The 17,519-nt window shown below is 40.6% G+C and overlaps 2 protein-coding genes across 2 annotated transcripts; one reads left to right on the forward strand and one right to left on the reverse strand.

The window, feature by feature from the left end:
• Nucleotides 1-507: 507 nt before the first annotated feature.
• alas2 (aminolevulinate, delta-, synthase 2) lies at nt 508-8,910 on the forward strand. The gene is made up of 10 exons (XM_028583979.1): nt 508-607; nt 1,884-2,235; nt 2,322-2,417; nt 2,565-2,787; nt 3,268-3,452; nt 3,584-3,763; nt 4,648-4,812; nt 5,939-6,207; nt 7,645-7,807; nt 8,271-8,910. The coding sequence occupies exons 2-10, from the start codon at nt 1,905-1,907 to the stop codon at nt 8,432-8,434; spliced, it is 1,776 nt and encodes a 591-aa protein (XP_028439780.1). The 5' UTR covers nt 508-607; nt 1,884-1,904; the 3' UTR covers nt 8,435-8,910.
• On the reverse strand, nt 8,265-16,676 carry ttc34 (tetratricopeptide repeat domain 34). The gene is made up of 8 exons (XM_028582603.1): nt 16,600-16,676; nt 13,808-15,561; nt 13,169-13,391; nt 11,870-12,062; nt 11,314-11,480; nt 10,559-10,832; nt 10,154-10,368; nt 8,265-9,752 (listed from the first exon to the last, which is right to left on the reverse strand). Exons 1-8 carry the CDS (start codon nt 16,606-16,608, stop codon nt 9,207-9,209), a joined length of 3,381 nt encoding a protein of 1,126 aa, XP_028438404.1. The 5' UTR covers nt 16,609-16,676; the 3' UTR covers nt 8,265-9,206.
• Between the last annotated feature and the right edge of the window lie 843 nt (nt 16,677-17,519).

Raw genomic sequence — 17,519 nt, forward strand, 5'->3', positions numbered from 1 at the left:
CACACACACACACACACACACACACACACACACACACACACACACACACACACACACACACACACTGTCAAATATACTGTTAATTACAGGCAGGGAGTTTAACAGAGAACAGCTGAACAAAGAAGCTCGAGCTGCCAGGCAGTAGCCTATGTATTTGAAGACTTGCACTGTAATATGTGTCACATATATGGGCTATTCATATTTTGATAAATGCTAAATGAGAAGAGTTACTATATCACTTTTACTAACTTTAGCATCGTTTTGATATGTGCAGACCATAACGAATATTAATTTACAGTGACGTTATTGTGTCTTGTGGTATTTTCATTATTTTTAAAAGAGATATTATTATTATTAAATAGCCTATTAATATTATTATTATTATTATTATTATTATTATTATTATTATACCTACATGTAAGCCACAAAAAAAAACACACACACACACACACACACACACACACACCCTAAGCTGAGAGCCATACCACCCCTCTGAGGGGTGGGAGCAGAGCTGATTGCTTTTCAACATCTGACTAATAACTGTTGACACTTTCTGACCTTCTGTCTATTTGCTGTTCTGAAGTTCGTCCTCAGTGCAGGTCAACAGGTGAGCTTCTTAACTTCTTATCTGTTTCATTTTTATTATTAGTAGTAGTAGTAGTAATAGAAGAAGTAGTAGTAGTAGTAGTATTGTTGTTGTTGTTATCAACACTATACTATTATTATTTAGATTTTTAGTTGAAGTAGTAGTAGTAGTAGTAGTAAAATTAGTGGTGGTGGTGGTGGTAATCACCCTAGTATCATAAGTAGAATTGTTATATACACTGGCATATTAAAATATTTATTGATATAGTGCAGGCCACCATTGTAAATAAGAATTTGGTCTTATTGACTTGCCTTGTTATATAAATGTTTAAATAAATATTGTTACACGCTATACATAAATATAGCATACATTTTTATATTCACTTGTGCTTTATTCATCCATCCATGTAGTGGAAAACACACGCCAAAAATGAATATGAAGTGATGGACACATAGTGTTTCCATAAATGACTTGACAGTCTATGAGAAGAAGCATTTCAAAGATGTGACTACTTGTGATGTTTAAAAGACTCCAGTCTTTGACAGACCAACACAACGATAATATCTAACCACATGAGAAAGCCACAGATTCTTAGAATTGCCTTATCTGCTGACCACAGGAGATTGTGAGGGAGGTGATACAGTTGGTCGGCCTTTGTTTGTAAACTAAACTACACATAGAGTAGCTCATCTGCAAATTAAAACCTGGATTAATTAATAATTTTTTTTGTCATCATTTGGTTGATTATTTACATGCAACATTCATTTCGTCGTCTGAGTCAGAGAAACATTTTACAGCAGGGAAATGAAAGTTATTAATCCTTAAGAATTAGATGCACCCCTGCTGTGTTTTATTGAGGATTATTTGATAGGTAACCAGCCTCAGCTGATGACGTCTGTCAGGGCAGCACTGGAGCGCCTGCAGAGTTAAGATAAACAGCAGTAACCTGCCGCACCCTGGAGGACGCACCGACTGCTCTCTGTAGCTAAACTGAACCACTTACACACACACACATATATATATATATATATATATATATATATATATATATATATGGCCTCTCTGAACATGTTTAACTTTGTAAACTATGATGGGATTGTTAAATTCAGTTATCCTTATTTTACATTTTGGATGAGATTTGAGTTTTGAGCAACAATTTCGTCAAGCAAAAGTAAATACATAACCCTCTTTTACACATCCGGACTGCAATGAAATCCATACCCTTTACAAATATAACGCATATGCCTTGGAGTTTTTGTAGAATGAAATGAATTTCCCATCTTTCATCCTAACTCAGAGTAAGAACAGCTGCACTGCAATGGCTGCCTTCCTTCATCACTGCCCCTTCCTAAAGTCTGTGCCTAAGCCAGCTTTGAGGAGAACTGGAGCCATCTTGCTGTCTCTGGCCGATCAATGCCCCATCATCACTCGCCAGATCAGTGTGAGCGGCACAGCCTCTCTGGAGGCCAAGGTGGGCGTCTCACCCATCAAACCCAGGAGTCACCAACTTTCCACAGTTGATCAAAGGAGGCTGTTTGCTCTGAGAGCTACTGAGGTTGCTGTGTCTCTATCGAAGGGCTGCCCCTTTGTCACCTCTGAGATTGGGATTGTCCGAGCCAGCCCTGAAGTACAGGAGGACGTCCAAGATGGTAGGAAGAATTAAAAAGCTGTAATGAGGCTGAAGTGAACACAAGACAAAATAGTAACATCTAACACTGACACTTCTGTTCCACAGGTTTGATGACTTCTCCTTTGAAGGGTTTAAAGGATGCAATCCTCCCAACGCCAGCTCAAACCAACACTGTCACCCACCTCCTCAAAGACAACATGGGTGTGTTTTAGAGTTAAAATGAACAGAAAGCCTCTAGTATTATAATATGATGCAGTCTAGTGAAACATGTTTCTTTATTTTCCTAATTAGATTAGCTGTTCATTGAATGCTGTCACTGAATTAAAGTCAAAACTATCCCCCCTGCAGTTGGCCCCAGCTATGACTATGACCGCTTCTTTATTGAGAAGATCGCTGAGAAAAAGAAGGACCACACATACAGAGTCTTCAAGACCGTGAATAGGAGCGCTGAGGTCTTCCCGTTTGCTGAGGATTACTCCATCTCTGGGCGGGAGGGCTCCCAGGTGTCCGTCTGGTGCAGCAATGACTATCTGGGAATGAGTCGACACCCACAGGTGCTCAGTGCAATCAGGTACAAGGAAATGGGAGGAAAATAAAGCAAATATCATTACTTTACACAGTTCTTCATGTGTCTGACTGCATTTTCCTTTCAAAGCTGTGTTGTAGTGTATTTATACTTACTTACATTGTGGAGATGAAGTCCTTTTAATGGGTAGGCCTAATAATTCATTTTTCAAGAAGAATTGTGTTAGGACCTGCCTGTCACTGATTTTTGTTAACCGTTATTTTCTTATTTTGAGACTTTAATGTTTTTGCTGTCAGCTCTCTAATCAACTCAACGAGGCAAAGGTCAAGTTAATCAGGTCTTATGGTAGTCAAGTCCGAGTCCAGTCACAAGTCTTATGAGTCTCACTTGATTCTAAGGCTCTGGCAGAAAGCAAACTTTTTTGTTGATGTTTGAGACTGAATATGAAAGAAAAATTAAAAGAAAGAGATGGTAACCCCTTTCATGGCATGTAATAATTGATCCTTTTGTTCTGGATGATCGCAGGGATGCTGTGGAAAAGCACGGCGCAGGAGCAGGCGGGACCAGGAACATCTCAGGCACCAGTAACTTCCATGTGTCACTGGAAAAGGAGCTGGCACAGCTGCACCAGAAAGATGCAGCTCTGACCTTCTCCTCCTGCTTCGTGGCAAATGACTCCACCCTCTTCACTTTGGCTAAGATGCTGCCAGGTAAATACTGACCACTGACCTATATTTCACATGTCATACCTTGTAGAAAAGGTGATACTATGTCAGGGTTGATACTGTTTAGATGGAAGTCATCTCCACTGGTTTCATGGTGTGTTCACTGTGGCGTACAGGGTGCGAGATCTACTCTGATGCAGGGAACCACGCATCGATGATTCAGGGCATCAGGAACAGCGGAACCAAGCGCTTCATCTTCCGCCACAATGACAGTCGACACCTGGAGGAACTGCTGCAACGCTCTGACCCCAAGACACCCAAAATAGTAGCTTTCGAGACTGTGCACTCAATGGATGGTTAGTACTAAGTGTTATTTGCAATGATAGAGCAGATTATTTAGATTTAATTCATTTATTCAATTAATCAGATATATGGTAGAGGGTAAAGCTACTTAAACTTACCCTTTGAATGCAGAAACAGTATAGATATCAATCAATTATATGTAAATCTTGATATTTATTCACTTACTTTTTTTTTATTAAGTAGGCCTAATACTGTATGTTTACAGTCGTTTAAGAGAAAAAATATATATACAAATGTAGGTGGCTTTGTGGATATGAAAATCTTTAGCTCACATTTAAGCCATACAATATCTAAAGTTTGAATAATACCTTTTAAAGAGGAAAATACAATGAGCCATTTAAAATCTCAACTTTTGTTCTGATAAAGCAAGAAAAACACTTAAAACACTGGGTTTTAAGTACCATTAATGAGAAGAAATCCCACTTGCAAATTTGTTCATTCTATATGTATATTATAAATCAAGAAAAAGAGAGAGCCATGTTTTGAGTATGTATATTTCTATAATCTTCAGTTATTCAGTCTGCATTATTTGTCATTCATCACTGTCATCACTGACCCCCTCAGCTCTATTTCTCCGTGTGATATTACACGGCTGACAGCTCCATAAAGCACAAACTAAATGGATGACTGAGACTGTTTCAGGATTGTTATTTTTTTAAACACTAACACAAAAAGGTTGTGTTAATATAAACATTTTATGATTTGTAGATGTAGGAGAGATTATCATCTTTACAAATAGTGTAAATAACTCTTCACATATAAGCATATACATCTAGATCTTACAAAGTGATGGCATTTGCAGGATGTACAGTATTTCCTGCTGGTCGCTTATATTGAACACTTCTAATAATAGCATCTTATTCTCTGGGGCTTCCAGGTGCCATATGTCCTCTGGAAGAGTTATGCGATGTCGCTCATCGTTATGGAGCTCTGACGTTTGTCGATGAAGTTCACGCTGTGGGCCTGTACGGAGCCCATGGAGCTGGAGTGGGAGAGAGGGACAACATTATGCACAAGATTGACATTGTTTCTGGGACTTTAGGTGAGTATCTTTTGAAAAGCTAAACTTCTTGTCCTTTGAACATTTCACAAGTATCTCTATTTTGTTATGAAAGGTATGATGACATATACTATTACACTAAAAGGGCAAGGCAAACAGCTTCAAACTGTCTTAGATTAATTGCCTCTTTTCTTGGCCAAACTCCCACTTAGAGTGATCTTTGCACTAACTGACACTGTCATATTGCCAACACAGCAAAAGCTCTCAACAAGCATGAGACTGCTACTCTGATGTTGGTTAAATGATGGCAGGATGAAGCAGAGGTTTTATCAGCGGGGTGCCAGCTCTACTCTCTTCCTCTCTGGTCGCATTGATAAAACCATCATCAGGGAGTTGGTGCAGTGTGTAGCTTTATGACAACTGTAGGATTTTAGGTAGAAATCCCTGTCAAGCACATATCAAGTGTAAACTAATCCTGCATTACAACGCATGACTTGACAAGGCCTAGTTGCAAGTGTTCACTGGCAATAAAGAAAGAAACAAGCTCAAAGTGAAATAAATGAATAGGGTGACATCAACCCACAAAACTCACAGTACGTTTTGATACATTATGATGATGTCATAATTTGACACAGAAGCAACAATCCATCAATCATTTATCAATTTATCATATCATTTAACTCTATAAAAGTATATTTGGGACAGTTTGGGACACACTATCAACAGAATATGTTGATAGTGAGACTAAGTCTGAGTCATGCTTTATTAATGTGTATCCATCGGATTCTTCTTTCAATCTATTAGCATTCAAAATTACAGTACTATGATTAATAAATCTACATATGTATTAAAAGTAAAAGTACACAATATGCAAAATGGCTGTTTTCCAGCTGCTGTTATTGTATAGGTTACATAACTGTATTATTACAATAATTATTATTATTTTAACATCTATATATACTCTTGGGTAGTTTTATCTGTAACAATGCATATTTCATATGTAAAATATTAACATATTAATATATATTAATATTAACTTTAGCTGTCAAAAAAATACATGGAATAAAAAATGTCGCCTCTGAAATGTGTAGAAAACGTGTACCTCAAAGTACTGATTATTTTCTGTTTCCTCACCTCACAAGCTCTTTGTCATCTGTTGCTGTTCCAGGCAAAGCCTTTGGATGTTTTGGAGGCTACATCGCCAGCAGCGCCGCCCTGGTGGACACAGTGCGCTCCTTCGCAGCCGGCTTCATCTTCACCACTGCCCTGCCCCCGATGGTCCTGGCTGGAGCCCTGGAGTCTGTCCGGGTCCTGAAGAGCCCCGAGGGGCAGGTGCTGCGCAGAGCCCACCAGAGGAACGTCAAACACATGAGGCAGCTGCTCATGGATAAGGGCCTACCTGTGGTCAACTGTCCTAGCCACATCATCCCCATACGGGTATGAAGGTTTTGCAGTGCTGCGGCCTCCTCTACCATAGCTCACTTCACCAACTCCTCATCTGACTATTCTAGTTGTTAGTAGTTCTAGTTAGAGTATCTTTTAGGTCACAGAAATATTAGCAATGCAATTTATCATTTATTTATTATTAATTGTCACAGAGAATAATCTTATAGGAACTGGATGACAACACATTTAGCTGTTACATCATTAAGGAGCAAGTCTGGCACTTAGGATATAAAAAATGATTGTCTATATCAACCCTTAACATTAATATTATGATGTATAAGAAACCTATTGTAACATGCCATTTTGTAGATGCAAGATGTAGCCTTTTTATGAGCATCACTGTGTAGGTCTTTTTCACTTTTGACATGTCACAGTAGGAAAGGGTGTGTCACAATGAAATCAATGATGGCTGGATTCTATTTGGCTGCTTCAGTTTCAGGGTCCTGGTATTGCGCGTGCTGGTTTTCTGTCACACTGTCATGACTTACTGGGACACTTGAATAGAAAGGAGCCATCGTTAATGTTATTAGTAACACCTGAGTTTTTATGACTGTGATAAGTCAAAATGTCTGTCGTGAAAAGGCCTAATGTTTACTCCTCTGTGGTCTCGCATTGCCAGACCTTCCACCACAACGCTGCGGAGGAGGGTCTGGCTAGTCCGCACAGCAATCCGGGATGGGAGAAAAACGTGCTCTGGTTTATTGGCATTTCTTTAAACCAATCACAGTCGTCTTGGGCGGTGCTAAGCGCAGAGCGGAGCCACGGTGCCGCTGCAAAATAGTGTCGGGAAGGAACTTGTTTTGGTGGAACGTGTGTACGTTCAAAGGTTGTTTTAGTCGTGCAACGAAAAACTCAGATTGGACAGATTTGGATTGGATTTATCCTGCAGAGATCTGAGGAGCAGTTAACCATAGTCCTCATTAATCAACCGGAGTCTAAAATTACAACACCAAGAAAGCGGAAGTAAAAGATGGACATGGACTTATAGACTAACTCCTCTATAACTCAACAAGTACAGCACAGAATATATGGAGTCTGGAGTGTGCCACAGGAATAATTAGACTTTTTCAGTGTTTAATTATAATCCAATTTATATTCTTTAAAAAGCAATTATAAGCCAATAAGAAAATTAAATTTGCATTTGAATTATGCAAACTTAAATCTTTTTGTGATACCATTTAATTTGTGATTCCTGAACTTCATCATGTTTTAAGGCATCATTTAAATGCTAATAATGAAATAATCAATTTGTAATTACTTTTTAAAAATGCATAAAAAATTCTATGATGATTCCAATGGCATACTTTTGACTCCACTGACCAAAGCAACCATAGTAATGGCTTCGATTCCTACACGTATGACAATGATTGTGCTGAATAAAAGCATCCACTAAACAGTTCACATCACCTTTCGTCACCCATTTTCTAGGTGGGCAACGCTGAGCTCAACACCAAGGTGTGTGACACCCTGTTGGAGAGACACAACATCTACGTCCAGGCCATCAACTACCCCACGGTGCCTCGTGGTGAGGAGCTGCTGCGCCTGGCTCCTTCTCCTCATCACAACCCCGCCATGATGGACTACTTTGTGGGTGAGTGTGGGGATCATTACCGAAATTAGGTCTGAATTGTTCTAGTAAACATTTAAATAGGTTAAGCGAGGACTGGATGGCTTGGTTCCTGTGGAGCTCCAAGGCCCGAGTAAATAATTAGGTAATTTGAGAACTGGATTTTAAAATCTGTGCACATTAATTAATTTGTTTTCCCCCCAGGAATGGCCAGTACAAATGATTTATGTTTTTCCTCAGTGAGTCCCTTTGCTTTGTAAGCATGTATGAGTCTCTTGGCATCCACCTGTCACCACATACTGCAAATGCAGTAAAATTACAATATTCTGTAGAGACCATTACATTGTTGCCCCTTAGTAGCAAAACCAACACCATAACTTTGGTGCTAAAATGAGCAGAGGTTACATTTTAAGACACAGACGATAAAGATACATAAATATTTGCCTTTAATTGTTAAGTCTTATGAGTGTCTGTGTTTCATCCACAGAGAAACTGGTGGAGGTGTGGCAGGAGGCAGGGCTCCAGGTCAGCAGCCCGGCCACAGCTTCCTGCACCTTCTGTGACCGCCCGCTGCATTTTGACCTTATGAGTGAGTGGGAGAGATCTTACTTCGGCAACATGGAACCACAATACATTACTGTGTTGGCATAATACCAAAGTACATTAAGTTACACATACAGTAAATGCATAAATGTTATTCTAAATTCAACATCTTTTTAAATTATAAAGTCCTTCTTTAAATGCACTGAGAAGAGTACTGATTTTAGCTTTAACATGAGTGGTATGAACTAAATTCCAATATTTATTTCTGTTTTCCTGTATTTATGCTTATTAAATTGTTTGCTGTCCTGGATATTATTAAAGAAATTGTGCCTTCTCCATTTCAAAAGCATAAAACCTGCACGTTGGGCACTTTCTTAAATCTATTATCTAGGTGTGATGGTTTGAATATATTTATATATATTTAATTTCATGTTGCATGATTTCCTTCATAACATATAATGACCATGACCATCATGTTTTGTTTCTGTTACAATAATTCAATTACTGATTATTCAATCATAAAATGTATGAAGTGCTGAGGTTAAATCATTCATAAAATACGGGATAATAAAACATTCTATACATGTGTGGTGTTGAAACTATCTACCATTCACATATATTCCTTTCAAATTCAATATACTGCTTTGCTGTAATTATAAAGAGAGAAGATAGAAAGTTGAAATTGAAATTGGAAGACATAATATGAACCGAAGCACCGTGTCCTCAAACCATTAGAACCATCAAACATGCTATAAAATTGTGGAAGATTTCTCATCAGTTAGATTGTTCCTCTACAGTATGACATCTTAAGGTACAGACACTGACACAGCTACATTATGTGAGCTCAACTGGAGCTCCTGTGCGATTCTGACTATCAACACTAGTTGACATTGCAGGGGCTGGCTACTTCTCGTTTGACCTTTGCCCTCAGTCTGCGGAGCTCTATGTTGTCACTGTCCACAACTAGACCACATTCAATCATTGTCCAGGCTTTACTGAGCTGCTGCTCCCCATAGTGCTGCAGCGCTCCCCGCAGGAAGCACTCAGCTAGACGTAGCCTCCCCAGACCAGCCTCCACACACTGGATGGCTTGGTTCCTGTGGAGCTCCAAGGCCCGAGTAAAGTCCTCTAGAGCAGCTCCTTCTCTGGAACATAGCACCAGGCTGTGGCCTCGCCAACACAGGTCTTCCGCCCACACTTGGGGCTCATCTGAGCAGCTGGAGTCAGATCCATTGTGTTTCTGGATAACTCTGTCCAGGTCAGCTATGGCCCGCTCGTGTAGGCCCAGGTGAGCGAGGCACGCAGCCCGCTGGCGAAGATACTGGAGTCTGTAATTGCCCACTGCTTGTACTGCCACAGTCAGGAGTTTGAGGGCCTGATCCCACTGGCCACCTGATGACACACTGCTGGCCTCCTGTGCTGCTGCCTGTTACAATATAGATGCCAAGCAATAATATGTCAAATATTTATAAATATTTATAACATACAATACTTTAGCCTAATTAAGGTAATTACGCTGTTGCCCTGTCTTGTAAGTATTTAAAAAGTGTTTGTTGATGTTCTCCATCTTCTTACAAATACATTATGCATACTTTTCCATCAGTTCTAACCTTACTGTCCATCTCAAGCATATGAAATATGTATTGTGATTGAGGTTCAGAGAGAACCTCCTTAATTGATGGAGGTGCCACTGCAGTTTTGTTTTGGTTTTATTGTTTGATATATTTTAGTCAGCACTGTTACACCATGACAGTGAAGTATATAATAATGACTCTGGCAATACCGCTATTTCTAAACTGAATCAAGGATTCCTGCACGTAGGCTTACCTGTGCCATGCATTTGCGCTGATTGAATGGGATAAGGGCCAGCAAGAAGCCCAGACTGGACAAATCTTTCTCAGTCAGTTTGCTGAGCCTGAGAGCTGCGCTGCGGTAGTTCTGCTTCCAGGCCTCCAGCACACCCACCCTGGCCTGGGCCACTGCATCTCTCGGCTCCTGGCCAAACACCTGGCACAGATGAGCGCCTGCTGCCTTAACTTCACCTGGAGTAGATGGATAACAGCAGGAGTCAGGATTACTGTAAACCAGGAGCACCAGGTTTAATGGTTCTCTTGATCAAAGTGGAAACCCTGCACAGCCTAAACCAAATTCTTCTAACCAGACAATTTCCAGTGACAGCAAGGATCCCACTGAGAATTTCAGCAGCAAAGTTTGGAAAAGTTCCCACCTCACCTTTGACTAAGAGTATGTCCACATAGAGGAGATGCCATCTGGGGTCTCTGCAGTCTGTCTTCATCAGAGCTCCACCAATTGTAAAAGCCTCTCTGAGCTGCTCTTCACGGCAAGAGACAGCATTGGCGAGCAGGATGTCCGACAGATTGGTCCGACAGAGCTGATGCAGCCAATCACAGACGAGCTTTCGTGCCTTGTCCTTGAGTGATAGGATATCTTTGGTGACTATGTCAGTGTTTATCTGAAGTGCTGCCAGTATATCACGAGTGCATTCCTGAGGGGAAGAGGCAGTTTGAATATTATATTTAAATTGAACATATATATCGCCGACACTCAAAAATATGTTTGTCTTATCAGCCCAAATTGAAATGTTTGTGGAAAAAAAAAATCACATCCCCTGAGATTATGTAGATCATATTTGCCCAAATTATTTCTATTGTTAGGTGTGTTGACTGTCTCTGCCAACATGAAATTATACATATTTTGCCTCTTTTTTCCTGCCGACACTGGTAAACATAAGCATGATACTGGCAGTTTACAGATGTCATTATATATTGTGCCTTTGGAAACTAGTTTTTTCAAACAGTTACTTTTACAGTTAACAGCTTCAGCCACTAATGTGCAAAGCTGCCTAGTGTGGCTTGAAGTCTAGAGAAGGCCATGAAAAAGAAATAAACTGTTTTAATTACTGTACAAGCTCTGAGCTATGGCATGTTTTTTGTAGCATTTCAATTCAATACTTTTAATTTTAATACTTTTTGTTGGTTCAGCATGAGATAGGTGAAGCCTCTTCCACAGAGGGCCTGAACATGTTTCGGGTGCTCCTTCAGTATGGCACTGAAATCAAAGATGGCTGTCTTTCGTTGGCCCAGCAGGGCATAACACCTCGCTCTCTCCAGTAAAGACTTTGCTGCCACGCCACCTTGAAAAATACAATTATTTGATTAGTTTCACAATATTCACAGCATTATCATTTTCAATTGCATTGACTACTTCCATATTTATACTTAAAGAATCACTGATCCAAACACACCGTGTTTGTATGATATGTGTTAAAATTGCTTCTGCTCAGGTTGGCTGTCTCATAGTTAAATAATACAGAGCTGATCTGCCTGCTTTGTGTTCAGGTTTTGAAAGTTATGTACCTCTGTTGAAGCCAAACACAGAAACAAAGCCTCTGTTTTGTGACAACCCTTCTCTTTATCTCTCAAATCCTTTCTAGATTAAAGTATTACCCACTATTTATTAAGTCAAAAATCTGAATCAGACCAATAACAAACATCAATATCTCATCAATCAGATTCTAATCACCAGAGGCCATGATGGCAATGGAGAGATATGCCACAGCCTCCCTGACGGTGCTCTCCTCTCGCGTGCCCTCCAGGATGCGTTTAGCAGCAGAGTGGCAGTGCGCCTGCAGAAGAGCCCGGTCCTTCTGTTGTGCTACCACCAACAGGGGGCGCAAGCAGCTCGTATCGCCGCACTGAATGAGCTTTTTAAGCAGCTGCAGAGAAAACAGATACGAAATCTTTATCTCTTCCACTGTAACATTAAGAAATAAATGTATTAAGCTACCTGACCTGACACACCACTGTGTTGTTACTTTATTACTACAGACTTACAAACATAAAAAAAATGGTATTCAGTTCAGTTAATCACTTGGCATCGGCTGAGACTACACTTATTGACTAATATTAACGTATAACAAAATTGCAAATATTCTTTGGCAAACGTTCAGTAACCACATTTGTTTTAATCATGTAGTTATAATGTGTCGCAAGATTTCTTAGCTGTTTAAAAACTAGAAACATGACCTTAGCTTAGAGCAGACCAGGGCTATACAGTTTATCTTACACTCCCAAACTAAAATGTCATTTTAATCCTGGAGAAAAGTGCTTGATATTTAAATAAAAGGAATTCACAGTCACAGCGCTATGGGCTATCTGTGAATAACATAAATGTAGAACAGTACATAGACTGGAGTCAGAATTGACTACTTCATTAATAAAAAAGAGTAAGACTAATGCTGAACATGCTGGTGATTCTACAGGTGACTAGACTGTTTCAATGTTTCTCTTGTCTGCTGGGCAGCACCTGTGGTTTATCATATTGCAGCTCTGCTGTAGTATATTATTTGTGAAGGCTATCAACTCATTTACAAATTAAGAAAGGGCGTGTCATTGAGTCCTTGTGGATCCTCCTGATTTCTTGAATGTAGACACTTTGAAGCTGTGCCCAGAGAGACATACATGTCAGAATGTAACAGGTCTTTCTATTTTCATGCAAATGTTCCCTATAACACATAAATACTAGTAAGAAGAAGAAGAAGAAGAAGAAGAAGAAGAAGAAGAGATCTTGTCACACAGTAATTTTAAATGGCTACCTGTTTCTGCTATATGTGCAGAAATTACTGTTTGGATTGTTAAATCTCTGATTGAAACAATTGACGAAGCTTCACGTTCATGTCATGAATCATAAAACTGTTGAAAACAAATAAATAATAATGAAAGTTTTCCTATTAGGCGAAAACGCACTCTGGATCCCGCTTAAAAAAACATGTTGGTGCCTCTGCACCTCATTTTTGGGACCCACTGCCCCAAACCCACATACCTGATTGGTGTCATAAAGAAAGCCTCTGTGCAGCTGTAGCAGGGCGAGTCGAGCCAGGATGGGTGCCCGAGGACTGCTGGGCCCAATGGAAAGTAGTAGGCGGTAGGCCTCCTCCACTCGGCCAAGCTGGTACAAGGCATCTGCTGCCAGAATCTGAGACCCATCATCACCAGGCTGGAGCTCCATCAGCAGCACAGCTAGAGACTGGACACCAGCTGGAGTCCTAAAGCATGGGGCAGGAAAAAGTGCAACACCAAGGAAATGCTTTTCAATGAGAAAACATGAATGAGAACAGAGATAATAAACTGAAATGTGTAGTGTCATTGAGATCAACTTTAACCACAGAATTAAATACATTTTCCAAAAGTGCACATGGCTAACTTCTGATTTTGGATAAGTGACACACCCTAAGCCTTTTTCACAGCAGACATTTTTACTTGTCATAGCAGGAAAAGCAATGGCTCTGTTCTAAATGTCCCAGTAATCCATGACAGTGTGACAGTGAACCAGCATGCACAATACCAGATCCCTGAAACTGAAGCAGCTAAATGGAATTCAGCCATGATTCATTCATTCATGTCAAACTGCCTTCCAAAAAGAGGCCTATTGAGTAAACTGTTTGTGAGACAAACATCATACCCTGATCTGTGTTTGTTTCTCTTTGAAGGGGCTTGGGGCTGATCCCCCTGCTGGGGCTGTTGGGAGTCTTCACTGGAACTGGACTTGGATTCGTGTTCCCCTGTGCCCTCCAGCATGACTCGTCCCTGCTCTAGTAAAACAGTAAACAGCAGCCCCCTGTAGTTCCATGGCACCAAGCAGCGAACAGTCAGTGCGGTTTCCTGAGGGTGTAGCCTGCTAGCTGTCACATAGTCAAGAGCTGTGAGGTAGTGTAAGCCGCCCATCATTCGCAGGAGCCCCCTGCCACAGAGGGCACGCACACAGCTGGATGGGTGGGGGGCATTGTGTTCAATCACAGCCTGGAAGTCTTCTAACGCCCCCTTGTGGTCATCTGAGAGAAGTCGTGCATATCCACAAAGAACCTGCACTGTGTTTTGATAGCTCTGCTGACCTTGGGCAGCAGCTAGCTGGCTACAGATGGAGAGGGCCTCTTTGTGTTCCCCTCTGAGGAGCAGACAGTCAGCCAGTCGTACTCGCAGCTCTCTGCCTCCCCCGTCAGGCTCTAAATGGCACAGAGTCCGTAACTGAGTGATCACAGGGTCCAGGAGCTCAACTCCTTCAGAGGACCTCAGGTCTGGACGGATGGTGACCCGTTCTCTGTAACCATACAGGCCTCTCTCTGCCTGCTGACGGAGATGGTTGCGAGCAGTACCATGATCTGTGAATAGCTTTTGAAAATAAATTCGGGCAGTGGCAGGGTGAAACTCAAATGCTTCACCCAGATCCCTGCATGCCTCCGCGGTCCGTCCACCTGCAGACAAGCAGGCAGCTGCTCGACTGGTTAAGAGTCTAGCTCTCCTCTCAGGAGGGTCTTGGTATGATTTGTCTGTGCTACATTCTGATGTTTTCTGACAATTACCATGATGCAAGAGAGCAGAGTACACCTCTGCACTGTCCATAAACCTGCCTGTCAAAAATAAATATGCTGCTTGAAGTTCATGCACTTCTCTATTGCCAGGTGAGATAGCCAACAAAAACTCAATAATTGTAGAACAAGAAGAAGCCTCTACATCTAGCTTATCATTCTCCTTTGTTGTCACTGCACACTCGCTGTCAGATATCAGAGAGGGATGTATGTGCAGTATTTGGTCTGTAAAGGCCATCACTATTTTGGTTAGGTGCTGAGCTTGTCTGCTTTTCACCAGTGTGACGGTTTCAGATTTGTTACTCTGGTAAGCTTTGAGGTAAAGCTTCAGGCCCTTGATACTGTGAGTCTCTGAGAGCAAGCAGGCCAGGGCACGAGTTATCTCCAACACCATGCGAGTCGCATCTTGTGGATGAGGGTTTTGCATCCCTTCAAGCAGAGCAGTGCAACGAGCAAAAATCTCCTCGCAGCCATGCACCCCACTCTGAAGGAGTGACTCCATCTTAAAAATGGTGGCTGACAAATTGTTAGGGCAGAGTGTGGACAGAAACACAGCTGCAAGACCTTTGTTAAAACCCTGAGCAGGGTGGTTCTTCCCATGACTGTCAAGCCATCCTTCTAGAGTAGAGATCACCCCACCCATGCCTGACTTTAAGTTCCGCATGTGGGACATGGTGGAGGCGGCGTGAGTCCTGAAGGCAGACATGTAGAGAGAGGTAGCCCTCCCCAACTCTCCAGCCTCAAGGAGCTTGTCTCCATCCTTACATAGCTCTGAAACATTAACTCCAGGTTGAACCAGAGCAGACATGATCAGGCAGCAGTCCCTCTCCATTCGTTTTTCTCTCTTCACCTATTCACAGTGATGACAACATCGACGGTTAAAAAAAAACATGTAATGAGGATTTTAAGTTATTTTTTCCACTTTCAAATGATTGTTACATAGCAGAATTATCAATACTCAGCATACTGTATTGAAACATAGCAGAATAGGATTTATTGCCAAGTAAGTATCACACAAGGAATTTGCCTTGGTGACTGGTGCATAAACATATTAAGAGGAAATAAACACTAAAGCAAAGTACTGCAACAGAAAATAAAACAAATATAGAATAGAAATATGACAATGAAAGAAAATATGTAAAAGATGCGATAACCTAACAAATGTACTAGCCTATATGACACAACAGATATTTTCACTTGTCATAGAGATAAAGCACAGGTGTCTATAACATTAGCATGGCTCTGTTCTATTAAAGTGTCTAAGTAAACATAACAGTGTGACAATATGAACAATACACGGACCCTGAAACTGAAGCGGCTAAATGGAATTCAGCCATCATTAATATATATATTTATATATATATATATATATATATATATATATATTATTTTTTTTTTTTTTTTTTTTTTACTGGTAAGATTTGGCCCATTGTGGAACTGGCACTGATGCAACTCTCTTTAGCAACAGTATTACGGCCCATTATTAACAAGAAACACTTACTTATTAATTACTTTCAGTCAAGCATGTTTGAAAGTCTTCTTTGCACCACCATGCAAAATTGGGAATAATGTGTCAAATGTTTCCAAATTCCCAAATATTTAATTTTTTTTCTTTTTTCTTTAGGGTCTAAAGCAAAACGTGTTGTGCACTAATATTACTTGGACAAATAATATATAAGTGATAAAAACGTTGGTCAAAATTAATAAAATTAAAACAGATTTATTTGCATAGCCTACTGAACACGTATTGCCCTCTTGTGTTGAGGGGTTTCTTGCTTTCTCTGGCCCATGTTTGATCTTTTGGCCTTTTGTTCCCAACAGTATACCCACCAAAACCTGAACAAACCCCAACTAAATTCGCGACCTTTTGAATAAGGAAACAACTCACCGAGAGCATACGGTCGATGTCAGTTCATTTTCTGTAACTGAAGGTCCCGAGGACAGAAAACCTGGACCCCATTTTTGTAATTCAATAGCTCTCAGCTCAGAGTTGCCAAGGCAACACAGTGTGTCCGCTGATACAACAAAAGCTGCAGCGAAGTTTTTTTTTAAAGTCCATAACAGGTGGAAAGACACAAAGATGGCAACAAGGTATTAAAAAACCTACCGAAACTAGATTCGCATCACTGTAAAATCCTCCTGGCTCTCTTCCGTTGTCGGAGTGGGAGCTGTTGTTCTTGTGAGCACGGGTCCGGTTTCCAATGGAAACCACTAAACGCTCGTGCTCATAGGAAGACCGCAACCGCAGACTGACGGATAGAGACTGATTGAGACTGACTTGATGTTTCACAAAAGTTGGCGATAAAATCTGTTCCTTTACGTTAACTGAGACAGAAGTGGGCTTAGACGGTTAGTGCTTCTAGGAATGGTAAAAGCGAGAAACAGTTGTGAAAGTGAGAAAAAGTCGTGTGTTCATTATTTTCCCTTTAGATATTTTTACAAAGAGCAGAACATAGTCAAAATGTGCTAACTAAATTTCACTTTTCCTATCTACACAAATTACGTTACAGTATAGTCCTATGCTCATTTTTATTAGACTACTGTCGGGGTCAATGGCATGACCAATGCTTTTTTTTTTAAATGAAAACTCTACATTTTCTCATGTGTGTAATGGAGTGGCCCATATTATAGACGCCACAAATATGATTAGACATTTGTAAAGTCCTATTAAAAGTCAGCATGTAAGCAGGTGAAAAGTCTACCAAAATGCTGCATTCAAGTATAGTTGTAAAATGACTTAATTTCCACATCATAAAGCTATTGAAAGCATATTAACATGTCTAGGCCTACTATGCAAAAAAAAAAAAA

Source organism: Perca flavescens, chromosome 7 (assembly GCF_004354835.1).
Source record: "Perca flavescens isolate YP-PL-M2 chromosome 7, PFLA_1.0, whole genome shotgun sequence".
Lineage (NCBI taxonomy): Eukaryota > Metazoa > Chordata > Actinopteri > Perciformes > Percidae > Perca > Perca flavescens.

Excerpts from the sequence above, each read along its gene's own strand:
- alas2 (XM_028583979.1), top strand. The coding sequence starts at position 1,905 with ATGGCTGCCTTCCTTCATCACTGCCCCTTCCTAAAGTCTGTGCCTAAG. Across the intron at positions 2,236-2,321 it reads ACAGGAGGACGTCCAAGATG|GTTTGATGACTTCTCCTTTG; the intron begins GTAGGAAGAATT and ends TCTGTTCCACAG. Across the intron at positions 3,453-3,583 it reads TTTGGCTAAGATGCTGCCAG|GGTGCGAGATCTACTCTGAT; the intron begins GTAAATACTGAC and ends TGTGGCGTACAG.
- ttc34 (XM_028582603.1), bottom strand. Across the intron at positions 12,063-13,168 it reads TTCTTTATGACACCAATCAG|CTGCTTAAAAAGCTCATTCA; the intron begins GTATGTGGGTTT and ends TTTTCTCTGCAG. Across the intron at positions 10,369-10,558 it reads GGACATACTCTTAGTCAAAG|GTGAAGTTAAGGCAGCAGGC; the intron begins GTGAGGTGGGAA and ends CATCTACTCCAG.